Below are 21,951 nucleotides of genomic sequence, written 5' to 3' on the forward strand. Positions count from 1 at the left end.
ATCAACAATTATCTGAACTGTTAAAGTGTCCCATGAAGACATAACACTGTTTTACAATGAATTAGCTAAATGGAATGACAACAGTAATTCTATTGTATAACTTGACAATTTCAACATTTACAAAAAGGCAGTAATGAAAATGTATTATTTCAGCTGTGCACACTGCACTTCATTTTATTTTAATTTTATCCTAAGCATAATTAGGAAACAAACATGATGCTTTGACAAACAAGCTGTTTGTCAAAGCATTATGGTCACAATCAGCCAGTCAGCATCACTGTATGAATGCAAGAAAAAAATTGTATCATCAAAAAAGAAAGTCCTAAGGGCTTGTTCCTCTCAATAAGATTTATTTTGCCTTTTTTTTACTCAACACTCAACAAAATATATTGGCTTGAATCATTTAAATTATGCTTACATCAAAAAAAATAAAAATAACCCCTTTCTCCAAAATTTCATTGCACACACAATTACTGTGGCCATGGCAACTATCAGAGATTACTGCTCCCAGTCAGAGCTGCACGGCTGTTAGACAAGGCTGTAAGCCCCTCCATATCTCAGGCCTACACACACACACACACACACACAAAGCTTGAATTAATCCTTCTCTTTATAGCCTTAGTAGCTAAATTGGTCGCCCCAGCAACCAATCTCCAAACCTCCAAACCCTTTCGAAGAAAAAAGGCAGACTGGAAATCCATTTTGTCGTGAAGGGAGTAGCTGAAATAAATCTGTGGTGTTGAAGACAAATCACATTTGGCAAACGCATTTTTATAAATCAAATTCATATATTTTTCTTTCTTTTACGTTTCACTTTGGTTTGTAAATGTTGGGCAAGGAGTATTTGTGCGTGCGCGCGCGTGTGTGTGTGTGTGTGTGTGTGTGTGTGTGTGTGACATTTGCAGCTCATCCTCTGTCCCAGCGTTAGCCCGGGGTTTGTGGATGTGATGGGGGAGGGAACGATGCCTCAAGGACCCTTCACTGTCCCGCACACGCACGCAAGCACACACACACACACACACACACACACCTCCAGACATTGATGACACACACTCACTAACAAACACAGTGTTGCCCCGAACACAAATAGCAGCTGGCAAAGCAAAGCAGCTCAGGCCGAGCATGAAAATATACAGAACTTTCTCTGTCCTCTGGCTGATTCTAAATTTAGATCTCTCGTCCAAGTCAACGTCTTTCTGTGTGTGTGTGTGTGTGTGTGTGTTGTCACTGCACTATCCCTGTCTGCTCATTGGCAAAAAATCTTATTTACTCTCACATCCTTAATCGCAGAATGTTTTTTATGTTGTTTTTTTTTTTGTTGAAACTGTCAGAGAAATGCCATGGTTTGTGAGCCTTCTTGACACAGCGTGGGCCACGTTTCTGCAGCAGGCTGCAGGAAAATGACAGCTTTGCTCAGATGTGTCACAGCAGATTAAGGAGGCAAAGACGAGGCGCTTCATATTCCCGCAGATTAGAGGTGATGTGGAGGAGAAGTGAGCCTCCTCCTGGGAATATTTGTAAATCTTCTATATGTACATCTTCTGTAGCTCACTAAAATGTTAGAATAAATAAAGAACACATGTATATGAATAATGGGTTATGTATTGTGTTTATTTAAGTGAGAGGCATATAAGAAGCGTGTCAGGAGCTGTCCGTGGTGCTGGGTGTCGGTGCAGCAGCAGCAGCAGCAGCAGCAGCAGGATGTTCAACAAATCAGCAACGAGTTGCATGAGAGTCCACACAATGTTGAACATGCTCCTGTGGAAACAAGCTGTTAAATGAGCAGGAAAGCTGACGTTCACACGCAGTGTTTGAGAATTTCCCACAGACAGCTGTCATTCATTTTAAGCGTTTTAAGGTATGGAATATAAAAGTGGAAATATTTAAATCCAATGTTCACGCTGTACATATTAATCCATTATGTAATTATATAGGAAAAAAATAAGGAATCAAATGATTTGGTCAAACAAATCTGTAATTGTCTCATTGTGTACATTTTACGCAGATGTATTCATTTCATTTTTTAAAGATGTAAGATAATAGAAATAAGGCCATTTGTCTATATCCATCACAGAAAATGAACATGAGTATGAGGATACGCTGTGTGTGTGTGCGCGCGCGCGCGTGTGAGAGAGAGAGAGAGAGAGAGACTCAAAGTATATGGTTCATTTCACAATTTATACAAATTATTTTGCAGCTGAACGGGTCAAGTGGAAGAGTTGTATTTTATTGCAACGAAATACTCAGTACTATTAGTCATGGTTGTTTGATACAAACTGAATTATGCATCCACGCAAATTGTGAGCCTTGTTTAAAATATAGGCTTTTATTTTGTTGAATGTTTAACGATGTAAATGGGTGCAGAGGCGTTTGTTCAACATTGACCAGCTGCTGTGTCTGTCGACCTGTTGACGGAACAGAGCATGAAGGCAGGTGAACTATTTGATCTCCTCATCTCCGCAGTACATTAGTTTTAACATATAAATTAACACAGACGAAGTGACGCAACAGGGAGGCAATGTTCAAGTCATCTTACTTATTTCCAATGTCACGTCGTGTATCATATAAAAGCTCGAGAATAACAATGTGAATGTGTGTTAAATCTAATCCCAAACAGGTAAATTATCATTTTTGAAAATCAATTCACGGTTTTTACACATTCACAGCTGTGTCCAACAAGTCCCAACGTCACCTCGGGACTAAAGATTGTGTACGTGGGCCATTTTTCAACATGAAATTGATCCATTTGATTTGATTGCAAAAAAAAATACAAATATATGAAGTTGTTACACTTATAGTAAAAAAAAAAAATCATTACTAAGAAATTCCCCACCTTACCATGATATTACTGAAATGTAAAGTGGGAAATAGCAAATAGGAAAATCTCTCTCTCTGCCTTCCTCTCTCTCTCCCTCTCTCTCCCTCTATCATTCGTGACAGCTCTACTATGCACGAGCCGCTACACCAACACTCTCTCTGCAAACACGTGCACGCCCGTCTCTCTCTCTCTCTCTCTCTCTCTCTCAGTCACAGATTCCAGCGCTCGCGCTCTCACCATCAGGACCCCGACTGGAACAAGAAAAATGCAATTTTGTCCTCTTTAACCACAAATGAGGACACATTTTCTCTTCTTTTGTCTCGGTGTCTTTTGGAGTCAAGGGAGTAACATGGATGATCAAGTCAAGAGAAGAGGCTGAGGATTTATTTTGAAGGTTTTGGCTGAGACGGTTCAGGAGGCTGTGGTTCTTGGTTTTCAACAGGCATGACTTTACAGTGAAGACTTCTCATTACAAACACCTGCATGCGCCTGCCTCGCTGCTTCTTTACTCTGTGACATCACTTCTTTATTTGCAAGACTGCATTTTCTTTAGTTTGTTGAAAATGGCTCACCTCATCCGACACAAGCTGACCAACAAGCTGACCAACGCGGCCCACACGGTGTCCAACAAATCTCAGGCCAAGGTCAGCGGGGTGTTCGCCCGCCTCGGCTTCCAGGCCGCGACCGACGAGGAGGGTTTGGGTTTCGCCGAGTGCGACGACCTGGATTATGACTACAGGCAAGGGATGCAGATGGATGTCCTTCAGGGGGAGGGGGAGGAAGGGGGACACATGGAGGAGGGAGAGGGGGAGCTGGATGGAGACAGCCACTACCAGAGAGACGGCACCGGGCCCAGGCCTTCATCACTGAAGATTGCAGGAGGCTCTCTGGATGAGGACAAACCAAAAATCACGTCCTGGGAGGCTGGATGGAACGTCACCAACGCCATTCAGGTATATATCACTGTGATTCTACATAAATGTAAAAAAATAAAAAACCTGCTGCTGCATGAAGGCAGGCCTCAGTGTCCACAGTCACCTTGAAGATGTGTCCACATTCAACACTGGAACATAATAGAACTGGAAACAATCTGTGGAGTTTTCATTAGGGCTGAATGAAGTGGGGATAATATATAACTGTGATTTTACTGGCATTTTTTTAAGTCAGCTTTAGTGCAATATTAACTAGGTAATAATAAATGTGATTTAATGAAGCATTAACACTTGACACTATCAAAACATTAAAGGAGCAGTGTGTATGAGTTAGTGGCATCGAGGGTGAGAATTCATATTTCAACCAAAATGAATCCTGGTACAACATGGCGGACTTCATGGAAGAGGAGGGTTATGAAACCACAGCAGTTAAATTTAGACGATGACATTTCTGTGGCTAGATTATTCCTAAATTCTACAAACTGGACCTTGAAGTGTTTTAATGAAAGGTTGTTGTAGAGTATCTTTTATTTTTTATTTTTTCCATTAGTAGGGAAAAAAAGAACAATCAAATATTGATAAAATTGAACTGCAGGTTTTGCGATTTGGTGACTGCTTAAAAATTAGATTTTTGTGATTTGAAAACGATTAATTGTTTTTTTTTTGTTTTCAGCCAATTATCAGAACAATACGACAGCATCACCCATGTAGTATGAATTATAGGATTAAATAAAAACCCAAAAACATTCAAACCTGATTTATTAAAAATAATATGTAAATAATGGGTTACATAAATACAAGCTTTAATAGAACACTCGTTCCAATTTAGTGAATTCACTGCAATCAAGGGTCTTTACAATTTATTCATTCAAATCTCTTTATCAGTGAAGCTGCAGGCAGGGCCTGTTTGATTCTGATAGACCTGAGGCTGAGTGGCAGCCACGTGCTTATCATTGGCTCCATCAGATTTCAATTTTTAATCAAATTATTGCCAAATAAATTCGTTTTTAAATGGCCTGATACTGATGTACTGGCACTAATTATATTCAGATCAAAGCCAACAGAATTGAGGGTGAGGTTTCAGAGAACGTTATGGTTGAATCAATTTAATCAGATTAATCTTTTTTTTTTTTTAGATTGGTATACATCGATTTTACTTTCCTGTCAAACGAAAAATATATCACGCTCAACAACACGAATGTACACATATGTATATGTAAATGTATAGGTATATATATATATATATATATATATATATATATATATATATATATATATATATATATATATATATATTCACACAATCCCACACACACAAAACAAATCCTAATTAGATATATTATGTAAGGTGTGTGAGCTGTGACATGGCCCCGGCCTGTCACTGCGATGTGGCTAATGTGCGCTTCTGTGTCCGCAGGGCATGTTCGTCCTCGGCCTGCCGTACGCCATCCTCCACGGCGGATACCTCGGTCTCTTCCTCATTATCTTTGCGGCCGTGGTGTGCTGCTACACGGGTAAAATCCTCATCGCGTGTCTGTACGAGGAGAACGAGGATGGCATCAAAGTGCGCGTCAGGGACTCCTACGTGGACATCGCCAATGCGTGCTGCATGCCCCGCTTCCCCGCACTGGGCGGCCACGTGGTGAACGTCGCTCAGATCATCGAGCTGGTCATGACCTGCATCTTGTACGTGGTGGTCAGCGGGAACCTGATGTACAACAGCTTCCCGGGATTTCCCTTCTCCCAGAAAGCCTGGTCAGTGGTGGCCACGATCGCGCTCCTGCCGTGCGCCTTCCTGAAGAACCTAAAGGCCGTGTCCAAGTTCAGCTTCCTGTGCACTGTTGCGCACATATTCATCAACGTCGTCGTGATTGCCTACTGCCTCTCCAGGGCACGTGAGTGGGCCTGGGAGAAGGTCAAGTTTTATATTGATGTGAAGAAATTCCCCATCTCCATTGGCATCATCGTGTTCAGCTACACCTCCCAGATCTTCCTCCCCTCCCTGGAGGGAAACATGCAGAGGCCCAGTGAGTTCCACTGCATGATGGACTGGACTCACATTAGTGCTTGTGTCCTCAAGGGCCTCTTTGCCCTTGTGGCCTACTTAACATGGGCAGATACCACCAAAGAGGTCATCACAGATAATCTGCCTTCAACCATCAGGGCTGTGGTGAACATCTTCCTCGTGTCCAAGGCGCTCTTGTCTTACCCACTTCCATTCTTTGCTGCAGTAGAGGTTCTGGAGAAATCCTTGTTCCAGGATGGAGGCAGAGCCCTCTTTCCTGACTGCTATGGCCCTGCTGGGCAGTTGAAATCATGGGGTCTGGGCCTTCGAGTTGCCCTGGTGGTCTTTACCTTGCTCATGGCCATCTTTGTCCCCCATTTTGCCCTCCTCATGGGCTTAACTGGGAGTCTCACCGGCGCTGGCCTTTGCTTCCTCTTGCCAAGCCTCTTCCACCTGAAGCTGCAGTGGAGGAATCTCCTGTGGCATCACGTCTTCTTCGACGTGGCCATTTTTGTTATTGGAGGCATATGTGCCATATCTGGTTTCATTCACTCCGTTGAAGGACTTATAGAGGCGTACAGGTACAATATCCACGACTGAGAGCTTCAGCGATGACCTTTAGTGAACAGTGATGTCCCAGAATACCACACTACATCGGGCTGTCATCACGCAGACGTTATCAAACCATCACTTGACACAGAAGCTCAAGAGGAGGGTTGTTTGTGTGAAATGTAGCCTATACATCATTTTATTTTGCCTTTGTGATAATGTGCAATAACAAGCTCACAATCATAGTGTAAATGTCTAGTCTTCTCTCGCTCCATATGTTCTATTGACTGGACAGAGGAACATGAAGGAGACATTTTCAGGCCTGTCCATGCTTCATGTCTTCATGCAAACTTATCAAAGACTCTGTGAAAATGTCTGACGTGGTTCTAACTGTGAGTGTGTACGTGTTTATAGCTGGGGAATGAAATGTGTGAAAAACAATGGAGTGAATATGTTGTTACTGGTTTTTGAGCTGCTAGATATATCATTTATCCCACTGAGGGAGAAAACACAAGACCAGAGCATCCTTCAGATCAAGTGGTGCTGTGTGCATTAATAATAATACATTTACATGAGTAACTAATGTGTAGTTGTTTAAACAAAAATAATTTAATGGTTGTTTTTGTTGTTGTTTTCTAAGTTACACCTGTATATTAGTCCTGTTGGCTCGTATGTTTTCTTGGTGTTTCATTCTGGATGAAATGAATACAAAGTGCAAGCAAGTTGGCCCTAATTGTGTTATATGGAGAAAAAAAAAAGTGTCTGATAATATTCTCTTCCTAGTGAAAATGTTGATCGTGGTTTAATGGAACTGTGTGCCAGACAAAGGGTTTGTTGAATTACAAGAGGAAAAAAATAAATCAAATATTTTATGGCTGGTGATTTTAATGTTTCCTTGCCCAGTGAAATGTAACAAAGGGACAAAAACAGTCTGAGACATTTGACTTTCTTCTTTCTTTGAGGCTTCAGTTTGCAGCAAAGAAAATGGTCGATTTCAGCTGTAACACTCCAATGAATTAATATCATTCAAACTAAAGAAAGCACTCACAACACCTCAATTACCTTCAATTACGATATAAATACTAAATATAGAAGGAGTAGCTACACTGATTCAACAATGACCACACTTCATGCTGTCTTTGGCAGTTTATTTCTCTTTTTTGTTCATGAAACGCCTTGCACACCTTGGACACAGTGAAGACTACAAAATAAAAACAGAAAGGTATGAGTGTACATCTCTGTCTTTCAAAGATAGATGTCCACAGTTTCCTTGTTTTATCATAACAGAAATGTGATGAAATTAAAATGACAACATCAATTTATTGTCCGTCCTAGGTTCATCAATATAATTATAACAGCCACCATGATTATCTAACGCACAATGCTACTTGTTAATGACATCGCCATGACATCATAACGAAACTTAACTCAAGTGCACAAACTCTGTTTAAAAACAAACATAAATTCGACAACATGTGAACATTTTATCAGTATTTAATCATCTTTTAATGTTGTATTTACTTGTATAACCGTGAATTTGTGACCCAACCTATACAAAATGACCACCTACTGTATATGAAACCTGTATCTTTAGACAAAAGGGTAAGTGGAGATGCACTTATGCACATCAACAGAAGAATAGAACAAAATATACAAATCATAGCTACAGATCGTAAGGATTCAGTCAGTCAGAGCAGATGTGCTGCTTCACTGTTGTTGGTCTGCGTTAGGCATCATCAGTTACAGCTTGAAAAGTTCAGTAAAAGTCCTAAACAAGACAGGAGTTTCACTTCCTTTACTTGAGTATCATGTGCCTTGAGTCTAAGAATGAGGATGTTCTAAAAAAAAAAAAAGCTTCTGATGCTTCTACACCCATGATTACTCTACCCACAGTGCTCACGTGCATGTACAGAACAAGCTATATCTCTATCCATCCATCCATCCATCTTCTACCGCTTCATCGAAGGGTGCATCACAGGGCCACATAAAGATCAAACAACAGTCAATTTAGAGTGTCATATCTCTATCAACATCTCAATTCCTATTTGATATATTGAATGTCATGGATTTTTTTCCACACACGTAATGTCTCAGTGGATTAAAGATTAAGATTAATTTTTTTATTAATCCCCTTAGGGAAACTATTCCTCTGCATTTGACCCATCCTAGAATTAGGAGCAGTGGGCTGCCACACTGGGGGTGGTGGGGATTTGAACCGGCAACCCTCCGGTTACAAGTCAACTTTCCACTTGGCCACGGGCTGCCCTTCAATAATGAAGACAGCCAGAGCAGAATAATTAAAAAAAACAAAACAGCATATTTTGTCTTCCTTCCACCAATCCAGCTCCTTCTGACAGAGTCACATGTTATGAGTTTCACTTCTCAAGAAACACAAGCTGCAGTACATAAACCCACAGAAGAGAAGCGGAGAGGACAAGAAACAGCAGGAGCATTTTTCATCTCGTAATTCAGGTATGCAACATAAATAACTGGTTAGTTTCACTGTGAACATGCTTCATTTCAGAAATACTCGTGTCTCACAGTAAATGTAAAGACTTGTATTTACAAACAGTGCACCCAGCAACATGCATCTGCACATGTTAGTGGTGCTTGTGCTTTGCTCTTGTACCTGTGGAGAAAACCCTGCAATTCAAATGATCCTGAACAACAAAGGACTTCAGTATGGTAAGGCACGGGGAAATTTACACTTGTACATTCATTGATGCACCAAATAACTGTTTCTCCACGTGACAGGATATAGTATTTTGGAGTTCTTTTTGTACAAAAAAATCTGACTGTATGATCTGTTGTACTGTTCGTCCCAGCAAAAAACACAGTTACAGACTGGACTCAGAAGATTTTGGGGAACATCACCCTCCCCGACATCAGTGGTAAAGTTCACATAGGCTTCTTGGGCAGCATAGACTACACACTAACAGGGTAGGTTTTAGTGACTTTTTTGAACACTGGTGTGTCCTTTTTGTTTTCAATTATGTTCACATTGAAGGTAACCTGTTCATGCTGTCCACTCTTTAAAGATGTGTGTATTTGACTTTTGAACTGACAGCTGTGGTAAATATTTGTCTTGTTATATAGTCTATAGGCTCAAAAACACTGAATCATCATCGTCTTTGATCTTCTGCGTGATTTTAAATCAAATCCTGCACAGGGTTTGTGGTTTTGTTTTCCATTGATGGATGTTACATTATCAGTAAAGATTGCAGCCGAAAGGTTCTATTCATTAAGTTCTCATGTGTTTATATTCAGGTGTTGCCTTGTTTTTTGAGCTGTATATATTGAGTATACCTGTTTTTATTGCTCAGGTGTCGTCATACTGTATAACACCTCCCTGTGCTCTCCCCATGTGCTTTAGCACTAGTGTAAGAAAGTGTGACCTCCCACAACCATCTGTTGAGTTCTCACCTGGAACCACAGGAGTCAATGCATCCATGTTAGGCCTCAGTGTTGCACTAACTGGAGAGTGGAAGACACACTATGGCTGCATGTGAGTTTTCTGTAATCTCCACCATTTATATGAACCACAGGAACTGATGTCCACGGGGGGGTTTTGTATTCATGTGTGGTTATGTTTGTTCAAATCACCTTTTCATGTTATACTAAATTATCCTTTAGGATTTAACACATTTCCTTTTTTTATTTTAGTTAAATCTCATTAAGAAAAAAACATACATTTGGATGAATATCAATATTAAAACTGGCCATACTTCCCTAAATCAGATGCAAATGAGCTGATTTGAAATGACCGATAACAATGACTTCCTGTTTTCTCCCATTGTGTCAACAGGCCTGTTTAGGTATGTAACACGAAGTGAATGTGAAAGTTAACATTGTCTTTGGTTTGTATAACATTAAAACATTGAACACTGAGCAATAAATCGACATATCTCTGACCAAAGAGTATGTAGCTCACTATTGTCATGACAGCCTAGAATTGATAGTGACGTCATGTTTCAATATTGATAAATTACTATTCCAATTTATTGTAAAATCTAAAGAAATAAGGAGGAGCAGATGAAAACACGAACATATCCCTGAATCAGGTCATTTTACAAGCATTTTTGATGTAACTGATTGTGGTTGTGATACATACAATCAACACATGGATGGGGCTTTGGGCACCTTATAATGAAGACCTAAAATGAGGAAACACTGAACTGTTCATACTGTGTATTTTCAGACATGATGGTGGATCCTTTGACATGGCTTTGTTTAATGTGGATGTGGTATCTGCAGTGGAGCTGGGGGAAAATGCTGACGGGCATTTGTCTGTCACCACTGTCAGCTGTGACGCTCAAGTTGGATATGTGGACATACGCTTCCGTGGTGGAGCGAGGTATAATAAAACAGAGAGAGCGAGAGAGAACTCGAGGGAGTTGATATTGACTTCATCATATAAACCCTTGCATTTCCACTTGTACATAGTTGGATGTTCCGACCATTTGTGAGCCAGTTCAGACAACATATCAGACGTAAAATAGAGAGCAGTGTGAGTGTTTCTCCACACAAAGTTCCCCCACTTTACACTCAGGTGAAACTTCTCACATTTCTAGTGGTGAACACTGAAGTAGGACATTTGTTTTGGTCTTCTCTCACCAGATTTGCTCTCATGTGGAGGAATTGACTGCAGACCTAGACTACCATCTACAGACAATGAATGGTATTACAGTTTTGGGGACTAAAACATTTATTTCAAGAAAAATCTGTGACTTTTAATTAATCTCACCCGTTGCTGTTCTGTTTTTATGTTCATACTTTTAATATATATATTTTTCATATTAGCTTTTTATCACTTTTAATTGATGTGATTTTATTTACGCTGTTTTGTTTATGTCTTCTAATGAATAATTATTAATTATTAATTTCTTATAAAATAAAATCAATTGAATTATACTTGTATGTTAGTACTAATACTTAAGCTAAAAGTAAAATATACATTTATATGTATAGATTTTTACTGAATACATAATTTTTCTATTCTATTAAGTTTCCTTTGATGTGGGTCAAGCTCTTACGATGAACCTCTCTCTCACTGGTTCGCCTGTCATTGATGTTTCAAGTCTGAATCTAGGACTGAAGGTGAGGACACACATGGAGAGAGTTCTTTGTTATCTGTTTGCAGTGGTAGTGACTTAAAGGACTAATCTTATGTCATTACTTTGTTTATATCTATTTTTGTTTAAAAACAAACAGTGTTATGTTCAACATGGTCTCAATGAAGGCTTGTGAATGTGAGATAAAACATCACTTTAAATAACACTAATATATGATCATTTGAAACGTTTTATTTAAAGGGAGAGTTCTTCAATATTAAAACTCACAGTGAGCCTCCATTTGATGCCCAGCCTTTCACTGTGCCTGAGCAGCACGGCTACATGTTTTCAGTGGGTTTGTCAGAATTCACCCTGAACTCTGCTTCCTATGGATTGTACTCCGCCGGAGTGTTTCAGGCCTTCATCACCGACAGCATGGTAAGCAAAACCTTAAAAAATAGATTGACGTTTTCTAGCCCTAAACAATATCTGTGGATACGACATGATGTTTCTTCATCTCAGATCCCTCCAGACTTTCCTCTGCACCTAAATACCAGCTCAATGGGACCATACATCCCTCAGGTATGTTGATACATACGAAATCGCAGTCAAATTTTAATATTTTAAAATGTTTTGAATATGCTTGTACAGATGACACTGGTTTTGCTGCCCCTCGTCACTTGACACTGTTGATGAAGTCAATATAATATTCACGTGCATCCTCTGTTTCTCTCTTTGCAGCTCCCAAAAATGTTTCCAGGTCTGCCAATGAATCTGCAGGTTTATGCCACAGAGGTTCCCATGTTTTCCTTCCAGTCTGGTGTTGTTAGACTGGGTTTCCTGGGTGCTGTCAAGGCTTTTGCAATCCAGTCAAACGGTACTCAGACACCACTGTTCAAACTCAGTGTGGTGAGTAACTTTATGTTTTTGTCCGATAAATACAACCGGACGGGATGATTAAAGTAAAGATATCCTATTTGCAATGTAAAAAAACAACAACATATTTGTGTGTTCCAAAAGTGTTTTGCAGGCACGTACAATACTTCTTAAGTCATTTTGAGCACAATTTAAACATAAATATTTTTAATCCAATTCTCAAAATGATTGCAAGTGCTTTTACATTTTTCATTTCTCTTGCCACCTTGCGCTTCCCTTCCAAGTGTGTTGAAAATAAGAAAATATGTAGCTGTTAGCATCAAAACATTTTATTTATTTATTATTTATTTTTTATTTAATTTGTTCATTGTGGGCTATTGTAAAATTATGCTGGTCCATAAATATGAAAGAATAATTCGGAGGTACTTATGTGTATACATGTGTGTGTATATATATATATATACACACATATATATATATATATATACACATATATATACACACACATGCACATTTATGTATATATGTGCATATATATATATATATATACACATATATATACACACACATGCACATTTATGTATATATGTGCATATATATATATATATATATATATATATATATATATATATATATATATATATATATATATAGGCCTATTTGTTCATCTTCACATTCTACCAAGTAAAAATAATACCTAAATGTACTTCCTAAATTTGACACATTGGACATTTAGTGGCTAATGTCATCATTCAATCCACAGTGGTTGTACATATATACTTGTTTTTAGCTGTAAAATGTACCGTTTTAAAGCTTCAATTTGCACAAATAGAACATGCAGCTGAATTCTTTTAAAACAAGTCGCTGACAAAATAACAAATTATTAACCCAAACCCTTTTCCTTTGTCAGATCTCAAACTTGAGCAGTAGAGCATGGGTTGATTCTGGAAGAGTGAAAAGCTCGATTTCACTGGACAAGTGAGCATCACACGCACACACACACATACACACGCATGCATGTCGGTGCTAAAGTTAACAAACAAATACTGATGAGATTTGACCTGTTTTCTATGTTTTCTTTAGTTTTACTCTGACACTGATGGAAAGTGAAGTAGGAGCCTTTAAGGTACAGGACACTAAATAAAACTTTTTGTTCACGTGAACACAAACTGAGGACAAAACAGTTAATGATCATGTTTCTTTTTTCAGATCACAGCTTTAGAAAAATGTACAAGGAGAGGAATTGAAATGGGCTTAGCAAAGCTGAATGGTGAGTCTGGGGTTATACAAGTTCTGGGTTGTTGTTTTTTGTTTCAAATACTAAAATGCTTGTTTCTTCTTCCTAATATTATTTTAAGCAGTATTAAGTATTACCATCTCTTTTTCTTCATCATACAAAATACACCGCATCTTCTCCTTCAGAATGTGACAATGAAACACGGTGATCATCAAAGACACCGCTGCATAGTATTGACTTGCACTTTTTTGTTTCAGAGTATTTGGGAAAAGGTGTACTTTTACCCAGAATGAAACAAGCACAGCTGGTCAACTCAGTTCTGAAGGTGGAGCAGGTCAGTATCTGTATTTTGGTGAAATCTTAAATCAAGGGGAGAAAAGATTTTGACCAGACCACTTTCTTTGTTCCTCACAGGGATTCATAGCCATCTTTTCAGACGCTGAAGTGTCAACAAACAGACGCTTCAAACAACAGGCAAACACACTTGTGTATCTTTGATAGTGACAAACGTACGAGTGTGTTTAGAAGATAAAATTGCTTCTATCCCAGTCTGATCTTAAAATGAAAATAATTACCGCTCGACTATAAAATGCAAATTCAGAATTAACACACATTCAACCATTGCGAGAAATCAACAAGTCTGCAATTCAGCTTCAAATGTTGTATATAGGCTACACACTGCCAGGTCTTTCTATAGAATAATAAAATCACTTTTTAGGGTTCAAGTACAAGGTGCGTAGAACCCTATTGAAACTGAAGGAGTTATTCTTTATTATTCTTCACAATGAATCACATTCTTAAAGCCCTAAACATATTTAAACACATTTTTGTGACCGCATCAGACCTGGTGAAAATTTACGTCTGAAAAAGGTTCGGGGAATGTGTGCCAAAAATTGGATGAGGGAGGGGCAAATAACTGCTCCGCCCCTGAAAACTTGTTGGTCTGAGGAGCAAGTTTAGCGTACATATACAAAACTTCAAAAAAGGAAGTGAAGACCTAAGCTCTAAAACCAACAGGAAAGCCACCATCTTGGATTGAACGTTCATTAATTGGCGATTTTGGCGATTTCGCACCAATGGTATTTGAACGAACTTGTCCTAGGGTTTTCGTGCCATCACCTTTAAACTTGGTGAGGTCACTGTGGACAACTTCAGGAGCTTATGATGCTTATGGTTAGTTAAAATGTCACATGGCGTATGAGAACGGGCGCGGCAAAAATGTCCATTTTTAGCACTGAAAATAACTAGTACCACAAGCGGTGAATGAATGGGAGATGAGCTAGAGGCGTGCATGGCGACGTGGGCACATGTAGACTCGCGAGCCCTCAAGCTCAAACCCGTTCAGAACCGCTTGCGCTACTAGTTTTTAAATTTCTTTGTTCCATAGAACACAAATCATTAAAACCAGTTCATTTGAGAATATCATTTCCAGGTTTGAAAAACAATGATCAATATTTTTCAACATTTTCTGGTCCAAGGAATCAAATAAAATAATTGACTGGTGATTTGATAAAAACATTTTTTTTAAAGAAAATCAGCCCCCTTGTCCACAAAAGCATGCAAAATGTCGGTCATCTCTTCTTCCTGTCGAATTCATGAAACACTGGATGCTGAGACTGGAAGAACCGTCTCCTCGGCCCTCTCTCCATCTTGGGTCACCAGTGTTTGCAGCTTGCAACAAGCCACTGACTTCTTTGTCTACCGCTCAGTTGTTCCTGCACTAATGTGTGGAGCCTCATCTGGCTATGATTCATCACATCAGCTACCTGAGGCTGAGACAATCAGAAATATTAGCACTGCATGTGTGGCTGCTCATATTGCTGCTGGTGTTAATGGTACTGCAACACTGTTTAAATAACTATTTGAATAGCACTTTTCAAAACAACTCTACAAAGTGCTTTCCATAGTAAAAAAATAAAACTTTTAAGCATAAAATAGTAAAGACAGAATTAAAAGATAAAATGAAAAGCCAGATGAAATAAAATAGTAAAAACACATCTGTAGTTAAAAGAAGACATTTTAAAGCAAAGTAGTCTAATGTTCAGTGGCATATTTTTATACATTAGCCATATTTAGTGTTAGTGGCTAGAAGTAAGGAAGTTGTGAGATGGGGCAAGTAGCAGCATCACCATCCACTGTAGCATTCCCCGCTTTAGAGTCCAATTTACTATATTCCCTATAAAAACTTGTACAAATCCATATAGGGTTTGAGTTTTCTGGTTAAGATCAACCGAACACTTGGAGCAGTGTCAAAAGGTGCCAAGTCTACAGTAACAGATCAGTGCAATTCGTTTTAAAAGAATTCCATATCTTTAAGTTAAAAGCACTAACTCGTCAAAATAACAATCATCACAGAATCACTGAAAAAATACAAGTCAACCATGAAGTTAAGAACAAAAGTTTTACTTAATATAAAGAAGGCAATAAATACAAGTTTTCAATGTCAAACATTATAGGCTGAAAGTAGCAGTGTATGTACACCATCAAGTGATGTGATTTACACTATAAACCTGTCCATTCCAATCCTTTGTTTCGGAGGAAGATACATGCATATCATGACAGGCTGAGTCACAAAATCAGATGGATCCTTGTCTGATTTTGGAAACTGCACAGCCATGGTATGACACTCAGTCAGGATCCGTGGCCAGATTTCCTCACACACAGAGAAGAAGGGGAAGGACGAAATGCCTTACCATGTTACGAGTCGACTCAATTTACCTTGTTCTCTGTTGTGTGAAGAAGACCCAGCTCATAAAATCTTGACTGATTTAAAAATTGAGCAATTAAATAACTCAAACATCGATGCTGTTGGGTCATGCAGAGGACTTGCGATCTTTTACAGACTGAAACAGGCTGAAAGTAGCAGTGTCTGTACTTTAGTGTGGTGATGCATCACATGTACAGTGTTTTGTCATGTGTGGTTGTGGGTCAGTGGGGACAGGGGGGGTTAAAGTCCATTTAAAACATTTTTTTAAAATCTCAGTGACCATGTCCTATTGGGCAGAGTGACGTAGCAGCCATTGAAGCATGTGTACAGTTTGGCAAGGTCCAACATCTAACAAAAAAATAAGAGTCAGCACACTTTAGTATTAAGTAAATATGGATTAAACATATTGAGTACCATCTGAAAGAATTTACCTGAAGACATCCCGTGGAAAAGGTTGGTTCATCTTGGGCAAAGTCCTTGTCGTAGAAGAGTCGGTTCATCTTGGGCTAGGTCATCACTGCAGCCATCCAGGACAGGAATTCTCCAGGTCGTGGTGTCCAACATGGAGTCCTCTGACCCAGGAATGTGCTGCAGCCTCCATCTTTTCAAAACAAGGAAGAATTTGATAAGTCACAAGAAAAAAAAAAAAGAAGTAAACAAATGACAAATCTTCAGGTAGCTCACCTGGTCAAGTGTGACAGGTCCTCACATCCAGTCAAAGCTCACCGATGGATGCACTCCCTAACCTATACCTGCCTTTCCTGTCCTACACTGACAGTAACAAGCAATCTTTGCCAGCCAATTGGGATGATGCTAACCCCAATGTCTTGGTTGGCTGCATGAAAAACTGTAAATCTCCCAGTTGCCCAGACAAATGTTCCTTCTGATTCTGTAGCCTCGCCACAAAAAGGTCCTCTGCTGAAACCCTCATTTAACTAAGCATGAAATCAATTCCACTTTCCTGTCCTCAGATCTCGTTTTCTCTCCCTGCAGCCTTTCAACAGTCATTGCTGTTGTAACATCTGCAAGAGGCAGCAGTTTCACAATTCAGAGCTTCTTGTGTGTTTAGCAAGACGTGGCACCAGAGTATTGACAAAGCAGACGCCTTAAAATGCTTGACCCCAATTTAAACAAATGCTTCACCACCTACAAGTGATGTGTTGTACTACAAACCTGTCCATTCCAATCCTTTGTTTCGGAAGAAGATAAATGCATATCATGACAGGCCGAGTCACAAAATCAGATGGATCCTTGTCTGATTTTGGAAACTGCACAGCCACAGTATGCCACTCAGTCAGGATCCGTGGCCAGATTTCCTCACACACAGAGAAGAAGGGGAAGGATGAAATGCCTTACCATGTTACGAGTCGACTCAATTTACCTTGTTCTCTGTTGTGTGAAGAAGACCCAGCTCATAAAATCTTGACTGATTTAAAAATTGAGCAATTAATTTACTCAAATATCAATGCTGTTGGGTCATGCAGAGAGCTTGCAATCTTATGCATGGTTTCCCAAACATTTAGAGGTCAGGTTACTGACCCCAAGAATGTCAAAGTCAATGATTTTCTGTCCTAAACTGATGAACCATTTTGGTAAATTAGATCAAGCATTTAAAAGGTGTTTACATTGTTAGTAGTCCAATGACACTTCTTACCCAACACATGAAGATGCAGTGAATCAGGATACGGCTACCTTTAGCAGATGCAACAGCAGCAGTGGGTGGTGGAAGGCTGCAGGGAGAAAAAAATTGATATGGAGACAAGTTGGAGGAATCATTTAATGCATAGCTCAACAAGAGTTAAAGCGGAGAGAAACTTTAGGGCAAGTCTACAAAAATCGGAAGAGGAACTTCGCCAACACATCTAAGAGATAGCAGTTTCTCATGCAACCAACCAAGACATTGGGATTAAGCATCTTCCTAATGACTCTACAAGCTGCCTAAATTGTGAAATTTGAAAGAAAGTCATGGTAATAACAGACTACAGACACTTGTTTGCTGAAAACGCTAGTATATGGTGAGGTGTTAACCCTATGCTCTATCAAAAATCCCACTTTGGGCAAGCCATAAAGTCCTACCATTTCAACCAGCTGCCAGCTTCGCAAATAATAGTCAAAAGACCACTTGTGTTTACACATTTACATGATCACTGTTAACCACAAAGCTCCAGACACCAAGTCAATCCAAGAAACAAATCAAATAACAAAAAATAAATTAAAAAGCTGCAGCTGCTCACTCCTGCTATAAGAGGGTACTTGCACAACCGTCTTTAACATTAAGCCAAATTCTGTCTGATTTCTGTCTGAATTCAGCCCACAGAATAAAAGTTTTATTTCAAGTCATCTTATTGAAAGATAAAAAGTTTGATAATTTGGCGCAACTTTCACTTAAATAATCCGAGTTGTCTCTCTGCCAGGTTTGTGTCCTTCTTCAGAAAAGAAACACGCTCTAATCCTGCAACCTACAATCTCATTTATGAAAGAAACTATGCAGGATAGCCCTGCATCTCTAAGGTGTGCAACGCATAGTTCTGCAGGGGAAGATAAAAATCCCCTGCTGGGAGGCCTCCCAACATGACGCGCAAAAAGACTATGAACACAAAAAGGTTCAACTCCTTTAGAGGGAAATAAACTTGGCAGCGTAAGACAAGTCAGCATTAATATTGAATTTGATTTCAGTTAGCGACTACAAAGGCTGATGGCAGTGCGTAAAGTTTAAGACTTAAATGGATATAAAAAGTGTGCCAACAAATGCCAAATTTAAAGTATATCATAACATTATCCATGGGCTGAATAACACCTACAATCTAGTGTGACTACACTTGCATATAAATCAAAAGTTTAGCTTCATAATCAAATCAGGAACCAGCTATCTTATCAAAGCAATTACCAGTTGAGAATAAAAGACCTGGTATAGCTCATCATAATCAATTATGACATTTTTACAGTACTTTGAAGTTTAGACAAGCTACAGTAAACTTTGAAGCATTTACTACATGATTCATCAGCTTCTACATTTGTCAACATTCCAAGTTGCAACTATAACTGAGATTCAAGAGGAAAATTACATTTCTAAATTAAAGCCATTTCAAAATAAGGTACCACAATTACCTGCAGAAATCAGACGCCTCAAGACTAATCAACTTTAAAATCATCCATTTAAGTTGAGGCTAAAAAAGCGACTAAATCCAACACAGGACAGATGGATACCAGACACACAGGACAGACAGAGACCAGACACACAAGACAGACAGAGACCAGACAGAACAGCAAGAGAGAGACAGACAGAACAGCGAGAGAGAGACAGTGACACATGCCATGACAGCAGTCTTGGCATGCATCAGTGTGTAAATAAAGGCCGTTGCGCTCAGTAACGCAAAACAAAAAAATTAGATTGTAATGCCATTGTGTCAGGCATTGTAAATGTTTAGATGCAAATTAACTTTTTAAATCGAGTGGACACGATTTACCCACAAAGATCATGTGGCAAAGGCCTTTAATACTTACCTGAAAGATAAAAATGTACCAGTTTTTGAAAGAATTGGACTTTGCTTGTTGTCTAATTGGTGTACATCTTGCAGCATAAATGTTCACCTTTCTGGTGCAGTAAAGTCAATTGGAGTGTTAGTCTTGGTCCAAAGGTCAGATAAACGTCAGTCATCTCACACACACACTCCAAGTCAGTCATCTCACACACACACTCCAAGTCCGTCATCACACAGACACACACACACACTCCAAGTCAGTCATCACACAGACACACACACACACTCCAAGTCAGTCATCTCACACACACACACTCCAAGTCAGTCATCTCACACACACACTCCAAGTCAGTCATCTCACACACACACTCCAAGTCAGTCATCTCTCACACACACACACACTCCAAGTCAGTCATCTCACACACACACTCCAAGTCAGTCATCTCTCACACACACTCCAAGTTAGTCATCTCACACACCCCAAGTCAGTCATCACACACACACACACACAGGAAAACTTAGTATGAAAAACAGATCAGAAATTATAGACTGGCATAAACACCAAGACCAAGTACAGTCATGACACAATGGCCATGAAGAATCAAGATTCAGGTCAGAGCAGGTATAGTAATGGCACAGCGGCCAAGAAAGAAAAACTGCACTTAACATTTGAAATTTTACCTTAACTAAAACGCAATCTAATTGGGGTGGACATGCAGTGATGTCGGTGCTCCTCTTGATTGATGCTAAAAGAAAAGTACAGGTTAGTTCACTTACTGTGCATGGACGCGGAAGGCACCCATGTTTGCCTATGTAAAATGACTATACGCGCAAGGCCAGACGTACAATAACACAAGTAGACCATGAAGGCGCGGGCACAGTTAGCAATCATTGCCTACTTGCATTAAGGGACGTATGGCAATACAAAGGCAATGGCACAGCTGCCATCCAAAGCCAGGTACTGTTTGTAGATCACCAGGATCTATTTTAACGTTCTAGGGCTAACGGTAGATTAATGGCCACGATGGAAAAGAGAAAAACAAAGGCACAGCGGCCAAGAAGTCTAAGCCTTGTGACAGAGTGTACAAGGCACAACATTAATTTTATTCCTACCATCTAGCTTTAACTGTACACCAACATCCATTTAAACCTCATTTAAGATCTGGTCCTCCAACATCACTATATTTTAGTGCTAAAGAAAACAGTTCAAGTTGATTTTTTTTTTTCCTTTTAGAGACACGTTTTCATTAAAGTGAGGAAAGGCACGAGGAGGGCCAGGACAGATCGACACGGCGGCCGTAAGAGCGATGGCCCGCGGCCTGCGTGTCACTTACCGTCCTAAGAAACAGTTGGAAAGAAAAAGTTGTTAAGGGCACAGTGGCAAGGCAAGAAAACGCCTCCATAGAGAGACGTGTTCTTAACTTTGCATGCAAATCAAGTCAGTGTGATTCGGTAGTTAGCTGTGGGCAGCTAGACTAGCTAGTCAGCTGCCAACACCTAAGTACCTTCACTTTCAAAAAACACAAGACACGTTTTCTTTGGTTTATTCCCCTACTCTGCAAAAGAAATAAAATATGGACTCACCCTTTGTAGACAGACCTAAAAAGTAAATGTTAGTGCATTATAACTTATCAAGCATCTAAGCCCTTCAAGACACCATATCTACTTTAATGTGAACTGCTGAACATAATCATATTCTCAGACCATCTTAACTATTCAATCCAGGCATCTCAGTCACACACAACCCATTCATTCAGAGAGAATTTCACACACTCCATCAGTCACCTCATTCTTTCAAATCACTCTCAGCAGTTGCACAAAAATATAACCAACAAGGACCAGATTTCAGACCACCTAATAAAGTGGACAGGAACATACAAAACCAACCTGTGGCAAATGCTCCATGTACAACCCTCAGCTATTTGACAGATGGAAAGCAGGAGAATAGAAAGAACGTGGCCATGTTGGACAATGCAGATAGATGTAGGCACAGCGGCCAAGAAAGAGTGGGGACACAGCGGCCACCCAGAATTAAATCATGACACCTACTATTTGACGACCTTCATGAAGATCAATCTGGGGGGAAAAAAAACAAAAAACACCGTTACAAGTGTAAAATAACTAGGTAAGGTGTTCTAGAATGTGTTTGTATGAGGTACATGCATGGTTCACCCAGCCTGAGATATAAAGACTCACTTTCAGTGAAAACATTGCTGCCAGCACAAATTCTATTCTAACAGTGAAAAAAATAAATTAACATAATCACAAGTGATGTAGAATAAAGTTGATTAAGA

The 21,951-nt window shown here is 39.5% G+C and overlaps 2 protein-coding genes and 1 long non-coding RNA gene across 4 annotated transcripts; 2 read left to right on the top strand and 1 right to left on the bottom strand.

The window, feature by feature from the left end:
- Window positions 1-2,965: 2,965 nt before the first annotated feature.
- LOC131468650 (vesicular inhibitory amino acid transporter-like) lies at window positions 2,966-7,176 on the top strand. The gene is made up of 2 exons (XM_058643145.1): window positions 2,966-3,771; window positions 5,168-7,176. The coding sequence occupies exons 1-2, from the start codon at window positions 3,382-3,384 to the stop codon at window positions 6,353-6,355; spliced, it is 1,578 nt and encodes a 525-aa protein (XP_058499128.1). The 5' UTR covers window positions 2,966-3,381; the 3' UTR covers window positions 6,356-7,176.
- Window positions 7,177-8,708: 1,532 nt separating this feature from the next.
- Window positions 8,709-14,226, top strand: bpifcl (BPI fold containing family C, like). 2 transcript variants are annotated; one of them, XM_058644269.1, is made up of 16 exons: window positions 8,709-8,776; window positions 8,877-8,989; window positions 9,130-9,244; window positions 9,678-9,809; window positions 10,503-10,658; window positions 10,748-10,811; window positions 10,922-10,982; window positions 11,310-11,401; window positions 11,617-11,793; window positions 11,878-11,937; window positions 12,097-12,264; window positions 13,142-13,209; window positions 13,315-13,357; window positions 13,441-13,501; window positions 13,726-13,802; window positions 13,883-14,226. In XM_058644269.1, exons 2-16 carry the CDS (start codon window positions 8,890-8,892, stop codon window positions 13,964-13,966), a joined length of 1,458 nt encoding a protein of 485 aa, XP_058500252.1. In that variant the 5' UTR covers window positions 8,709-8,776; window positions 8,877-8,889; the 3' UTR covers window positions 13,967-14,226. The 2 variants fall into 2 exon arrangements, with proteins under 2 accessions (XP_058500252.1, XP_058500253.1); XM_058644270.1 differs by having other exon boundaries at window positions 8,724-8,776; window positions 8,859-8,989.
- Window positions 14,227-15,859: 1,633 nt separating this feature from the next.
- Window positions 15,860-21,729, bottom strand: LOC131469277 (uncharacterized). The gene is made up of 3 exons (XR_009241782.1): window positions 16,860-21,729; window positions 16,607-16,776; window positions 15,860-16,523 (listed from the first exon to the last, which is right to left on the bottom strand). It is a non-coding gene; the product is annotated as an uncharacterized LOC131469277 (long non-coding RNA).
- Window positions 21,730-21,951: the final 222 nt, after the last annotated feature.

This window comes from Solea solea, chromosome 11, assembly GCF_958295425.1.
Source record: "Solea solea chromosome 11, fSolSol10.1, whole genome shotgun sequence".
NCBI lineage: Eukaryota > Metazoa > Chordata > Actinopteri > Pleuronectiformes > Soleidae > Solea > Solea solea.